The sequence below is a fragment of the Pinus tabuliformis genome, chromosome J (genome assembly GCF_031772625.1).
Source record: "Pinus tabuliformis cultivar Carrire ecotype Pingquan chromosome J, CPIR1, whole genome shotgun sequence".
NCBI classification, from domain to species: domain Eukaryota; kingdom Viridiplantae; phylum Streptophyta; class Pinopsida; order Pinales; family Pinaceae; genus Pinus; species Pinus tabuliformis.
Window position 1 is genome coordinate 739,237,722 of NC_142295.1, and position 15,768 is coordinate 739,253,489.

At 38.5% G+C, this 15,768-nt stretch overlaps 1 protein-coding gene across 1 annotated transcript; it reads right to left on the bottom strand.

Moving 5' to 3' along the window:
* Positions 1-14,284: 14,284 nt before the first annotated feature.
* On the bottom strand, positions 14,285-14,824 carry LOC149228838 (uncharacterized). Its single transcript, XM_089380878.1, has one exon. The coding sequence runs from the start codon at positions 14,822-14,824 to the stop codon at positions 14,285-14,287; it is 540 nt and encodes a 179-aa protein (XP_089237004.1).
* Positions 14,825-15,768: the final 944 nt, after the last annotated feature.

Here is a 15,768-nt window from a genome sequence, read left to right on the forward strand (position 1 = left end):
GTTGTCACAAGCATTAAGAGTTATTGCATGTTTTTTCTCTAAGTGTCCTTCTCCCATTAGTGAGAATATTGAAGTGTCATCTTTTAACATGTGGAGTGTCGCACAATGCACAAAAGCTAGTTTTGGTGGTTTCAAGGGGAAACCTTTGTTTAAATGAGTTGGTCTTACCATGTAAACATGTATCACACTCACTTCCAAAGTTTGAAGCACTGTCGCACATGTGTTGTCATGATCGTCGCAAAGTGTATCTTTCGTGTCGCACTTGGTGTAGGTTGTCGCATTGAGGAAATGATGTTTTTCATGTGTTCTGAGTGTTCCATGTTGTGTCGTCAAGTGATATAAGTGTGTGATCATGTTCAGAGTCATGCTTTTGCCTATCTTCCTTTCATTGATCTGACACTTAGTCAAATTGGGAAAAATCCCCGACTGGTCCACTCAGCCTCTTTTAGCCTTCCTTAACTGCACATTGTGCAGTCTCAGCCCTCAAGCAAAAACCTCATCTCTTCGCACTGTGCAATGCACAGTCTCTGCCTCCAAAAACTACGCATTGCGCAATATCAGTGCTCAAGCACAACCCCTGAGCTCCAGAACTACGCAAGTTTCTGCTCTAGTTGGGCTTGAATTTCACATTACGCTTATCAGTCCTCAAGCCTCAGCCTTGAACTCCTGAGCTGCATAATCACCTAGCTTCCCTCTCCTTCCAGCACCGCGCAGTGGGAAAACTCAGTGCTCAAGCCCTTAGCCTAGATCCTTGAATCCCTCAACTACACAATTGTCAAGTCCAGTCTAGCTTGGACTATGCATTACATAGTCTCAAGGATCAGTCCCGGCCCTTGGCAGCCTGAGCTACGCAATTGCGTAGTCCCTGAGTCTCTCCCTCATCTTGTCACCCATTTCAAGCTCTGTTAGTGGATCATCATGCAACATCTTAGACTAGGGGTTTATCGGATTGATGTTGTGTTGTCATGTGTGAATCACAGATGTAGGAACTCTATCATGTTAAGATGGGATGATGAAGAAGGATATGGAGAAGAAGACCATGCTAGAAGACATATTTGTAGCTACAAATACAATTTGATCAATCAGAAGGAAGCAAAGGGACATCAGTTTGTGACAACAACTCAAGATCTAATAACACTGAAGACTCCTCATCTATAGCCATATGTAGGTGGAAGAAGAGATCATGTTCTATCTTCAAGGAGACACAAAGAAAGCAACAATAAAGAATCGCTTGACATTTCCATGTCATCAGTGTCATCTCATGTCATGTCATGAGTTATCATATGCTGCATCATTTGGTGGATTATGTAGACGCTTATTTGAAATGTATTGTAAAGTGGAAGTCCAAAGGACATGTACAAAATGTAAAGAGTCATGTAAGAGTGTAAAAGTCATAGGGAAGTCAAACAGTCATGAGGGTAGTCCAAGAGTCACAAGGGAGGTGAAGGATCACCCTATTTTTTATATACACACCCTCGTTGTACAAGAAATGGACTTTTCACCTTGGCTTCTCCCATAAAGCATAAAAGAGACAAAGTTAGTTATTTTGGGGAGCAAGTAGTGGCTCCAACGCTCCACTATTGGAGCTAGTGGTGTTGGTTGTATTCATGTGTCTTGGGAAGTTTACTTAATATTTGAAGCCTGATGGCCAACACGTTCTTCATGCATGGATTATGAATATTAGTAAGATTTTTCTGTCAATGTTTATTGTTCATGTTTGTTTTCACTTGTACTAAAGTAGTTGAACTATTTCAGTTATTTTAGTGCTTATCATATTGAGAATGTGTTGTAATGGTTGTAACGATCATCACATCTCTGTGGACAAATCTTTCCTATTTGCACGCGTCTCTGTTAGGGTGGTACTATTACCTCTCTCCTAGAGGCTCACTTTATTTTCCCTCCCCAGTATCAGAACCTTGACACATATGCAACTGGACATCCTACTTGCTTTTCTAAGGCACATATGCGATTTTCTCTCTTGCTGACAGCTAAAGCCAAGGAAAATATTTAAGTAAACAAAAATCGAGTCATATTCTGGCTGGGGATTTTACACCAAACGATGTGAGGTTTACTTGGGACCTTACATCGGGGAGACCCCTTTAAATGTTGGCAGGTCCAACACTATCAACATTTCTGGTGCTAGAAGGAGGGAAACCATATTTTTATGGCTGATAACTCCACCCACCCACAACATACTTCCTCTGGACAAGGCAACAACATTCCCAACACCTCTCCGACTCATATTCCTAAAGTAGGTAGATCTTCTCAGCCCAACCCTGAACAAAGTTTCAAAGTTTCTTATGCACACATCCAAGCAATTCGACTTATAACCCGTCGCTTTGTGAAGGCTATTGGATTAATTCCTAGAGCACATAATCTTCCTTATTTTCCAAAGAAGAAAGAAACAACTCCTACTAGGATAGTGGTTTCTACAATGGAAGATTTGGTTTTCGCTACCCTTGAAGAGTTAGCAGAATCTGCAGAAAACACAGAAAAACTAGAGCAACCTCCATCTTATAACAGGGGGATGGGGATAATGTTGTGCTCTTAGATGACACTTTCCATAGGTTAGGTGGTCACGGAGAAGATTCCTCAGATTTTGAAGAAGTGGAGGAGTATAGAGACGAGAACATGGTAGACAAGGGTCTGGATTGGATGATATGGATTTGATGACTCAAGGCCCACTTTCCCTTTTGGGTATTTTACATAAGATTCCAAGACACCCAGAAAAGTTGTTAATGAAATATGACCTTGACAAAGTGATCAAAGTGGAAGACCATTTGGATAACTTCTATCTACACCTGCAGACGCTCGAGGTACATTATGATAATGTTGCATGTAGACTCTTTCCTTGTACCTTAGATGGTAGAGAAACTACTTGGTATCATAGTCTTCCCACAAATTCAATTCAGAATTGGAGGGGGTTTAAAAAGTTGTTCCTTGAAAAGTTTGTTGATGACAAAACCCTAGCCATGTTATTAAAGGAGTTAGGGAATCTAAAGATGGGGGAAAAAGAAAAGGTCAAGGATTTTAATCAAAGGTTCAATCGAGTATTGAACCAATTTCCTCTAGATATGACACCTTATGCGTCCATCACGATCGATTGCAACACTTTTGCCTTGTCAACAAGCATTTCGTAGTTTCTAAAGAGAGATGCAAAAGAAAATTTGGCACAAAATTTCAAACATGCCATCGTAGTTGAAAAGGACTTGCACACAATTGGATTCATTGTCGATGATGAATCTTTTAAAGACTCCAAGGAGATCGGAAAAAGGTCTCATGCCTCTTCAAAAAAGGCCAAGGATAAAGAAGTTATTGATATGGAAAGCTTGACTAGGACCATCAAGTCTATGTACAATGAGTTGGCAGAGTTAAAACAAAGGACAAGAGAGACCAATGTTAGCACAAAGCCCCTAAAATTCAACTTCCTCCGAAGGACTAACGAAAACAACAACAATAGTCAGTGGGCTAAGTCTTCACAGAGCTCGAATGCCATGTTGAATGTTGAAAGCATGGGCATAGACCAATGTTTTTCTTTTTGTTGATATAATACTTTCAGATGAGCAGACTGAGCAAACAAAAGAAAATGAAGAATTCGCTACGGCTGAATAGACTATGGGTATCAGAAACGCAGTGAATAATTTCAATTGTGTGTTCATTGCTGAGAAGAAGAATGCCGAAGAACCATTACTGAGTGAGGTCCCAACTCAAAAACAAAATAGCTGATAAAAGTTGAGGATCCAAGGTCCTGTTCTTGAAGAAGAGTTGACGAGGCAAAAAATGAAGGAACACTTGTTAAGAAAAATCATACCACCTGTCAACTTGACTCAGAACATTCATGACAAGTATGGAAATGCTGCCAGCACAAAGAAAATTTCTGCCAACATTAAAAGCAAGTCTACCACCCAGGAAGTGTCAAGCAAAGCCACTTCTCTAGACACTTCAGCAATGCTTGCTTCATTGGATTATAATATAGTGGAAGACATGAAAAATCTCACACAAATATATTGATCTTCGAGTTTACAAGGATAGCAAGCCAATGGGAACTACTTGTCAGAGCCCTTGGCTAGCCTTCATCACGTGATAATTCTTCTTCTTTGGAGAAGGGATATGGCAAGTCTCCTAGTCCCCTGGAATCAGTAGTCAACGCATTGACATTAGAAGCTAACACTCTATGTCCTCTATTTTTATTGACTTTCGAAATTTTTAATTATAATGTTCACAATTGTTTAGTTGATTATGGTGCATCCGTAAATGTAATGCCATTGTTTGTTGCCAAGAAAATCAATGCTAAATGGGATAAGAGCGATGCACAAATCATTAAGCTAAATAGGTCTCTTGTCCAAGCTATTGGTGAACTAAAAAATGTTCTTATTCACCTATGATCTGATTACCGAGTTCATCGGTGCATAAACATAGTAATTGTGGACATCTTAGAAGCCTACGATGTATTTCTAAGTAGAGACTACTCTAGCAAACTAGAAGGGATATTTTGATACCAATTGGTCACATTTATGGCTTTTGTATAAGGGAAGGAATAATCAAATCCAGGTGGAATCATAACCTTACATGAAACACACAGTTACACCCTTCGAGGGAAAAAATGAGCCTGTTGCTTTTGCAGATTTATTTTTCGGAAACTGTTTTTTGGAGATTGACCTTGGGTGCTACCTTGCTCAACCTTCCCCAGTCCCACCAGAAACACAATTGGAACTCCTTCCTAGTCAAACTAGTGGAAATGACCTATGTACAATAGATAGTAGTAGTACTAGTGTAGGGCATAACTCTTGTATTTCTGATGTTTGGATTTTGTATTTTGACAGTTCCAAGGCACAGGAGGGATCTAGAGCTGGTTGTGTTTTAGTAGACCCATAACGAAGAAAACATCTGATCTCTTGCCACTTGGAATTTGAGAGCACTAACAACACTGCAAAATTTGAAGCACTCATATTGGGCTTCCATAAAGCCATTGACCTCAAAGTTAGGGCTCTTAAAGCAATATGTGACTCTGAGATCGTCGTATGGCAGGTATGAAATACTATACACTATGTGTCACCTAATTTGAAAGGTTATCAACAAGAGGTATGGAATTTGATTTCTCGATTCCAAGCTTTCAATATTGTATGTATTCCTAGAAGTTGTAACGCAGTCGTTAATGCATTAACAAATGTTGTTGCTAGGTTGTCACCGCTTCGGGACAATGTTTCTATTGAACTTATTTATAAGCCATCCATCCCTGACAATATCACTAATTTGCGCATTTTCAATTATGTCCAATAGATACTACATTTGACTGCAAACACTAATGTGTTCAAAGATGCAGCCATTGACGAAGATGAGCACGACAAAGTGTTGCAAGATGTGGCTCGAGCAAGCAAAAAGAACCCCATGCCTAAGGGTGTGGTATCATTAGAGAAGTTGTATGACTTGTAGAATCACTTTAGAGGACCAGTCAACGTCAAAAATCATAGTTCAACACTGTCGCATGAGCAGATCAATCTTGGAACAGAGGAAGATATGAAGTTTGTTAATCTCGGTACTTGTTGCACACCTCAAGAGTGGAAAGCCTTTATTCGCCTTTTCAAGCAATACTGAGATGTCTTCATGTGGATGTACGATGAGCTCAAAAATTATGACATGCAAATAATCCAACATGTAATTCCAATAAAGGAAGGGGCCAAGCCTTTTTAGCATAAGTTGTGGAAGATAAATCTTACGCTTGAGCGCCTGATGCTCAGACCATTTATAAAGTGTGACATTCAATTTGGGTTTCTAATATGGTCCCAGTAAGGAAGAAGTCTGTGGAAATACACTAGTGCGCATATTTCCGAAATCTCAACCGCGCCTCACACAAAGACAAATTATCTGGTGCCATCATTAGAGCATATATTACAGATAGTATCAGGGTCATAATTTTTTTCTTTGCTTGATGGATTTTTTGGTTACAACTAGGTTCTAGTATTAGAGCCTAACATATTGAAAAACAACATTTTGAATGAAGTAGGGCATGTTCGCTTTCAGAATAATGCCTTTTGGGTTGGTTAATTCTGGTGCAACCTTCCAAGGTGTGATGGACATCGTATTCTGTGGTTTGATTGATCAGAGCATGGTGGTGTATATTGATGTTGTCACATTGTTTTCAAAGAAGAGATTTGACCACTTGACCACCTGAAGAAAACTTTTTCGCGATGCCAAAAATATGGGATATCTCTTAATCCCAAGAAGAGCATTTTTGTAGTGTCCAAGGGAACTCTCTTGGGTCACATCATAGAAAAAAACGAGATTAATAAATTCTATCATGCAGATTCTCTTCCCAGTGAATAAGAAAACCATGCAATCCTTCTTGGGGAAGATAAACTTTCTCTGCAAGTTCATCTTCGATTACGCCCAAATAGTGAAATCCATGCAGGAGATGGTGAAGAAGGATTCAATATACAATTGGGATAAAAGGTAAAAGGATGCATTTTCCTGTATTAAATAAGATATCGCAAAAGAACCAACCTTGTATAACCCAAATTTCAACAAGGATTTCCTTCTCAACACCTTTGCTTTTGATACTTCTCTTGTTGCCATGCTTGCGTAAAAGGATGATCAAAATAATGAGCGACCTATATCCTTTACGATTGGTAGCTTACAAGGACCTAAACTCAACTATGTCACTATTGATAAAATATGTGGTCTACAAGGTGGTGAAGCACTTCTGGACCTATCTTTTTAAGAATCATTGTATTATCTTTGTGTCGCACCCAACAATAAGATCATTGTTTGTCCAACAAGAGCTGGGTGAGAGAAGAGTGAACTTGATAACTGGTTTACAATAGTTTGAACTGGAATTCAAACCAGTTCACATGATTAAGGGCCATGGTATATGCCAGTTAGTAGAATAAGCAATGAATACACTAGAAGATGATTCATTTGGATGGGAGTAGGAGATAAATATGTACAATGTGAGCAATCTACCCCACTAATATCTCAAACTCTTGGTACACATATGTGCGACAATACCTTGAGCATGAAACTTTGCCCTGTCATTTATATGCATGACACTTTTCCCTCTCAGTTATTCGCATGACAAAAGAGGGCAGTTAGATTGAAAGCTTTATCTTACCAGTTGGTGCATGGGGTGCTTTTCATAAAGAACCACAACAAAATCCTGCTAAAATTCTTAGAAGCACCAGATTCAAAAAAGGTTTTGTGTGATCTCCATGATTGACCATTCGTAGGACACTTCGCAAGTGACACTACAATGCACAAAGTCATGCGGGCCATTTTTTATTGGCCCACACTATTCAAATATGCTCATGCATATGCCTGCAAGTTTCTGGTCTGTCAGAAGTGTGCCAACTGCGGAAAGGAGTCAGCCGCCCCATTGCATCCTATCGTTGTGGAAGAATAATTTCAACAATGGGGTTTGTATGTTATTAATGAGATTTTTCCACACTCATCGAAACAACACGACTATATTATTACTGCCACATATTACTTTGCGTGATGGACATAAGCGGTTCCACTCAAGCAAGTGAACGATCAGGAAGTCATCAACTTCCTCAAACATAATATCATTTCCAGGTTTGACATTCTGACTTCACTTGTTTTTGATAATGCAACATATTTTTTTTATCATTGAGATTATATGATTTTGCATTGGAAAATGGTATTATATTGAAACATTCTGTTAATTACTATCCACAAGAAAATGTTCTTGTTGAGTCCACTAATAAGAGACTTATCCGCATCATCAAGAAGACCGTTTTCTCTAAACAGAGGATATAACACTCTGCTTTTGTGAATGCCCTATGGGCTGACTGAGTCACTTCTACGCGTTCTCTAAGTATGTCTCCCTACTTCCTAGTGTATGGAAAAGAAGCCATCCTATGTTCGAATATCTATTTGTCTACCCTTCAACTTTTACAAGAGTCCCAGGGTAAGCCATTGTAGAAATTAGGTTATAGATTTGCAACTTCTCATGAAGTTTTAATCAGAATCACAAGACACAAACCTACACCACTGCTTTGCGAACATTAATTCATGATTTAGAACAAAAATCTCAGACATGCAAGAAGAAATAACACACATACAACAACTATTTTTATCTGGGGAAAGAAATTTTCTAAAAACCCCAATGCCTGCTTGCATTAATCAAATGAATAGAGATGTATTACAATTTCTTTGCTCAACTGAGCTCACCCTGCAAGTGCACAACCTATCTCTCTGCTCACTGAAGGCCTTTGACCCAAAATTAGTCAAATTTTGCCTCAACTTGAGCTCCTATTTCCTTGCTTTATTCCTTGAGGAATTAGGCCCCTATTATTTAGGAAATTCCTCTAATTGAATTGCGTAATTCCTTAGGTTGGTCATCTGACTGCATGTAACACCTGTACACTCAAGGCTAGTCTAGAACTGATGTTACACTACCTTGGAATCTCCATCTCAATTGGGTAACTCGAATTCTCTGCATGCACTAGATATTTTAGGCTTATTGATCAATTAGCTAGATGATCACTGAGTTTGACTGAAGTCCCACTGCTTAACTGACCTTCCACTAGTTCCTCCAAAAGTTGCAACTAGTTTAGCTAAAAACAACCTGAGATAACTAACCTTGATTGCTACAAATTAACAATCACACATTCATAACAGAAATCTAACTCCTCCAACTCGAATTTACTGAGTAAAATTGGGTGACACAAGTCATTGCAAAACATATGTCCGGACGAGAGTTCACCAAAAACATTAGGGCCCCTATGAGTTGATGATGCCACACAAGTTAACATCATCCAAGTTGTGTGATGATGTGGACATTCAAATTTCTCAATTTAATCAAGGCAAAATCAAATTGAGATTTTCTTGCTGCATTTTTCAACATTCCCTCTAAGCAAGAGAGGGATTTTCAACCACCCCTATCCTGCATCCGTGGAACTCAAACTTCCCTCTTAACAAGGCCTTTGTCAAAATGTCAGCATCTTGTTCCTCTATCGAAATGTACTGCAAAAACATTATCCACCTCGGCATAGAGTCCCATAAATGGTGATACCAGATATCTATATGCTTAGATCGATCATGAAAAATAAGATTTTCAAAGAGCTTGATGCAACTATGATTATCACAGTAGATCACAATTGGATCCATAATATGACAAAATGATCCAATAAGTATATTTCTCATCCAGATTACCTCACATGTTGCTTGACTGGCAACCATGTATTCTGCTTATGCTGAGTTGACTACCACAAATCTTTGCTTCCTATTGTACCAAGAAACTGTTGTGGACCGAACACTAAAAATTCCACCTGATGTACTCTTTCAGTCTGATGGAATCCCCTCCCAATTTGCATCTGTGAAGCCACATATCACTCCCTCTGTCTGTATGTACCATAGTCCAAACTGGGTAGTACCTCTAAGGTACTGTAGAACATGCTTAGCTGCCCTTCAAAATAATTAGTTGGCCTAACCATAGATTGGCTCAGGTGCTTGATTACATAACACATTTATGGTCATGTGTTCACAATATATATTGGTGAACCCACCAACTGTCGGTAAATAGTAACATCCACTTCCTAACCTGAAGTGGCATCCTCTTTCCTCCATTTGGTTGCTAGAGGTGTCTCAATGGGTTTGCAACTGTCAATGCAGAACCTCTGAAGTATCTCATTGGCATACTTGCCCCAAGAGACAAACAGTTCCCCATCATCTTGCCATACTTCCAATCCAAGGAAGTAGTGCATGAGACCCATGTACTTCATTTCAAACTCTCTTATAAGGTCCTCCTTGTAAGATCTGATTAGCTGCTCATCACCAGTTAAAATCAAGTCATCAACATATAAGACAATAATAAAAAATTTACCTTCTACCAAGATATGATAGAGGTTTACATCGCTTCACTTTTGGTGAAGCCAAAACCGATGAGATATCTATCGATGCTGGCATAACAAGCACATGGTGCTTGCTTGAAATCGTACAACACTTGCTTGAGTCTACACACATGAGAGTATGATGAGACTCTCGATCAAAAGTCTTGAAGCCTTCTAGTTGCTCGATATACACCTCTACCTCAATAAATCCATTGAGGAATGTTGTTTTTACATCGATCTGGTGGATCTTCCACCCTATCTGTGCAACCAGAGCAAGAATTGATTTAATGGATGAGTACCTCACTACAATAGAAAAGGTATACTCATAGTCAATCCCCTCAACTTGAGAGTACCCCTTGGCCACAAATCTGGCCTTATGATTTCCTATGCTTTCATTTGTTGCATGATTTACCTTGAAGATCCATATTGAACCCACAACTAATTTGTCTATTAGTCTTGGGACCACTTCTCAAACACTGTTCTTTACAATGGATTTGTATTCCTCCACCATTGCATCAACCCATATAGGTTCCTCTGTGACTTCCTCAAAGGAGGATGGCTTAATCTCTACAAGATCAGTGATTAGAGCCATGTAGCTAGTGTATCGATATGGTGACCTTCTCTATATACATTGATATGAAGGAGCACCCACATTCTCCCTCGCATCTTTCACAGGTCTCTCAGCTTCACTGGTCCTTTTTCTACCTTATTTGGATGATTATGCTTGAGTGGTTGTTTCCACTTTCTGATCAACTTGTAGCTGCTCCACAACTTCTTGAGGTTCCTCCTTTGGAGGTAAAAGCTCCTCTTCTAGTGGCATCTGAAGCTCCCTCTCAAGAGAGCACTGCATCACTTTGTCTTCATAAAAAATTAGATCCCTTCGCACAACTACCATTCTGAGGGATGACAAGTATACATGGTACTTGTGGGGAGTTTCTATGTAACCCACAAATACCCCCAATTCTATTGTCGGCTCTAGCTTCTTCCTTGATTATTTCAAGACATGGCAGTAAACAAAGGCTCCAAAAATCCTTAAGTGCTACACATATGAATTTCTCCCCAAGAAAGCCTCCTCTGTGTAATCATTCCCAAAATTCAATGAGGACTCTGGTTCTGCAAATAGATTGTTGTGTTGCATGCCTTAGACCACAAATAAAGAGGTATGCCTTGATCATGTGACATCACCCTTGCTGCTCCCACAATGCTACAGTTCTTTCTTTCAGCCACCCTATTCTGCTGTGGGTTGTGGGGTGTTGGCAAATCTCGACAAATGCCTTCTTTTGCACATAAATTTTTAAATTCATTTGACATGTACTCACCTCCATTATCACTCTTGAGAGCCTTCACCTTCTTACCCGTTTCTTTCTCAACCAGTGCCTTGAGTTCTACAAACTTGGAGAGTGTTTAATCCTTCTTCCACATGAAGAAGATCCAACACTTCCGTGAGAATGTTGAAATTCTGATGTTCTATGTTGTTACAATCACTTAAATCCGAAACTTCTTTATGCTGCAAAATATGTTAAATAATTGTAGATAGAACATAAACCATATAAAACATATGCACAATGGAAGATAGTAAAGAACTCATTGAGACACAGAGAAGTTAGGTTAATGACTAGGGAAAAACCCAACCATATTCTTCTTCTATTAGAAATCAATTGTTCAACAAAGATACAAAGTACAATGAAAGAATGAAGAAGTTCACCCAAATCTGAAGAAGATATTTGATAGAAATAGATGATGCAAACACTGAATCACTTTATCTCCCCAAGATCTTCTCTTTCTCTTCAAGTTTCTCTCTCTCTCTCAATCTTCCTATAGAATCTCAAACTATCACAAGCACAAATAAGTGTGTTAAGTGAGGATGAGAGGGACAAATATATAGGAAGAGCAAGGAATTGAATTCACGAGGGAGTAACTCCTATGCCTTGAGGAGGAGTTACATATGCCAAAATAGGAGAGTAAATTATGCCATAAAGGAGAGGAGTGTAACTTATGCATTTAAGAGAGAAGTGTAACTTATGCATTAAAGAGGTGTAAGAGGAATCTTGTATGACGAGTCATCAAAGTGTGTAAGAGAGTGTAAGAAGTGCATAAGAGCATTAAAGAGAGAGAGGAATGAATCCATTAAGAGAGAGAGAGTAACATATGCATTAATTTAGGAGAGTTACATATGACATGATTTAGTCTCATGATTGAGAGACTTGAATTTCTTTTTAATAATATAATAATATCATAAAGAGGAAAATAGTAGTAATAATAATAATAATGATGATTAAGTTACAAATTAAACATATGAGATTGATTAAGGGCAAGTTAAGTGATTTTCCATTGTATATATATGATTATGAATTGATGGGAAGTGATTTACTATTTTTGGAAAGTCATGGTTGCAAAGATAGACATGACTTTCTATTTTTATAAAGTCACTTTAGGAAGGTTGGAAATGAAATTTTATTGAAGGAAATTCACCCCATACCTGTCGATTTTCGACACTCCCTCTCAACTAAGGAGGAATTCCTTTTTGATACAAGGATCTCTGTTATCTCTGCTTTGGAATAATGATACAATCTAATGAAGAAGAATCATCATTGGGGAGATACATCCATCACCATATACACACTTGGGGGGTCCACTTTTCAACACATGACAAGGATATCACACATCCAAGGCCTATCACTGCTTGGGTGGATCCACCTGTCAACACATGACAAGGATCTCACTTATCCAAGGCTCATCACAACTTGGGGGGATCCACTTGTCAACTCATGACAAGGATATCACACATATAAGGCTCATCACTGCTTGGGGGGATCCACTTGTCAACACATGACAAGGATCTCGCACATCCAAGGCTTATCATCCATGCCCACCCTCTTTAGGAAGGGTCACATATGCTAGTCCAAGTTGCTCTATGAAAACCAAGAACTTTCATTTTGGCAAAGGCTTGGTAAGAATGTTAGTGATCTGGTCATAAATCACTATATGATGAAGTCTTACTGCTCCTCTTTGCACCATATCCCAGATATAGTGATATTTGATCTCAATGTGTTTGGACTTGTCATGGAACAAAGAATTTCAGCAAGTTGAATCCCACTCTTATTGTCACAGTAAATTACTATAGTATCCAATACTTTCTCAAACAACTCTCCAAAGAGCTTCCTTAGCCATACTTCCTCACAACTAGCCATGATAGCAATAGTGTATTTTGCTTCAGCCGTGATAAGGGAAACTAACTTTTTCTTTATGCTCATCCAAGATATCATGGCAGATCCTAAGTTGAAGCAGCACCTTGATGTGCTCTTTTTGTCAGTAGAGTTACCAACCCAATCAACATCAGAGTATCCATGTAGCCTTACATCTTCAGCAGTATATCTCAATCCAAGATTGATGGTCCCATGCAGGTACCTCAACACATGCTTTGCAAAAACCCAGTGTGCATGAGCAGGCTTAATCATGTATTGACTGCAAATCATATATCTAGTCTAGTGTTCACTAAGAACATCAGTGCCCCAATCAGTTGATGGTACTCAGAAGGATTAGCCAAATCAGGTCTTGCAAATTTACCACAAAGCTTCTTGAAATTCATTTCCATTGGAGTATTCATGGACTTACACTCAGTCATGCCAAACCTTTATAGTAGTTTGACAACATATTTTCCTTGAGAAAGGAAAACCTCACCAGATTTCTGCCATACCTCCAGGCCCATAAAGTAGTATGTCAAACCAAGATATTTCATTTCAAATTGAGAAGATAAATCCCTCTTACACTATAGAATAAGAGGTTCATTACCAGTAAAAAATAAATCATCAACATACAATACCTAAATCAAAGGCATACCTTGGACTGAATTGAAGTAAAGATTTGGATCTGCATTACTTCTGGTAAAACCAAGCTTCATCAAGAATCTATATATGCAAGCATACTAAGCTCTTAGATCTTGCTTCAAACCATATAGGGCTTTAATCAGCCCACACACATGAGTTTTTGGATCATGTACTTCAAAGCCTTGTGGTTGATCCACAAATACTTCTTCTTTAAGGAATCCATGCAGAAAAGCAGTTTTCACATCCATTTGGTGAAGAGACCATCCTTGGCTAGCAGCTAAAGCTACAATAGATCGGATGGTGGTGTAACAAGTAACAAGTGAAAAAATTTCATCATAGTCTATTCCCTCTTTCTAAGAGAAACCTCTAGCCACAAATATAACTTTATATTTTTCAATACTGCCATGAACCACCATGTTTAATTTTATATAACCATTTAGAAGATACACCATATTTACCTTGGGGCCTTGGAACCATTTCCCATTCGCCACTATGAATTATGGATTCATATTCTTCAGCCATTGCATCTTTCCACACTTGGGCCTTTATAACTTCTTCAAAAGTGCACAGTTGAGCTTGAATAATGTTTCTCATGGATACAACATATCTTCAAAACCAGTAATGTTTCTTGCTTTCTCTGAAAGTTCCTTTAGGGGAAACATGTTTATCAACATCTTGAAGAGTGCCATGAAGCCATAAAGGTATCCTTTTAGAAGGAGGATCACATGGAGGAGGATCTAAAGGATCCATGGTCTCATCAACAAGATCAATTTTAGCTTCAGGATCTTCTTGTACTTCAAATAAATCATCTTGACTATCAACATTAGCAGGAGGAGGATAAGCGTCTCTTTCTTTTCCAAGAGTTGCATCTTTGTCAAATGTAATATCCCTGCTAAATTCTATATTTCTTTGACCAAGTATGTATATTCTATAAGCTTTAGAATTCTCAAAATAATCAATAAACATACCTTTCTTACATGAAGCTTCAACCTTGTTCCTTTTCTCTTTTGGGACATGGAAGTAGACATGAAAACTAAAGATCCTTAGGTGCCCAAATTCTGGATTCTCACCAGTGAAGACTTCTTCAGGAGTCTTGTTGTTTAGGGCACGGTGAGGAGATATATTTTGGACATAGAAAACTATGTTCATAGCTTCTCCCTATAGAAACTTTGCAATTTCTGATCATGCAACATAGCTTTGACCGCTTCCACGATAGTTCTATTCTTTCTCTCAGCCACACCATTTTGTTATGGATTATATGGTACATTGGTCTCTTTTCTGATTCCAACTTGTTTGCAGAAGTCAATGAAATCACTAGAAGTGAACTCTCCTCCATTGTCAGATCTTAAAATTTTGATCCGCTTTCCAGTTTTTTTTTTCTACTAGAGCTTTGTAATCTTTGAACATGTTAAAAGTTTGACTTTTATTTTTTTCCAGAAAATAAATCCATGTTTTGCAAGAAAAATCATCCATAAAGATAATATAATATAAGTAACCACCAAGAGAAGTTATAGGCATTGGTACACATAAATCAGAATGTACAAGATGTAATACCTTACTAGTTCTACCTTTTCTTGAAGGGAATGGTGCCTTCACTTGCTTACCACTTGCGCATCCTTGGCAAATGCCATCATTATCAGAGTTGATTTCTGGCATTCCAGAAACCATCTTTCTCACATAAGGTAATGCTTTAAAGTGTAAGCGAGCAAACCTTCGGTGCCAAAGTTCATTTTGATGATTGATGTCATGGATTAGTGCATGAGTAGGTCTTCCATTTATTTTGTATAGACCTTCACATCTAGATCCCAGAGTGGGGGCATCCCTTGTGTTGGATCTCAATGGCCAAGAGAGAAATTTACCATTTATGAAAGCAAATTTCATTCCTTTATCTTCTAAAGCTGATATGGACACAAGATTTTTCTTTAAACCAGGTACATATAATTTTTTTTGAAGAGTGAAAGTTTTACCTTGATCCAGTTGGAAAGAAACAGAACCAGATCCCTTTACGGGACCTGTAGAGTTATGTCCAAGAATGATCTTCAAATTTGTCTCCCTCTAAACCAGATTAGAGAGTACTTCTTTGTAACTAGTAA

Excerpts from the sequence above, each read along its gene's own strand:
- LOC149228838 (XM_089380878.1), bottom strand. The coding sequence starts at position 14,824 with ATGAACATAGTTTTCTATGTCCAAAATATATCTCCTCACCGTGCCCTA.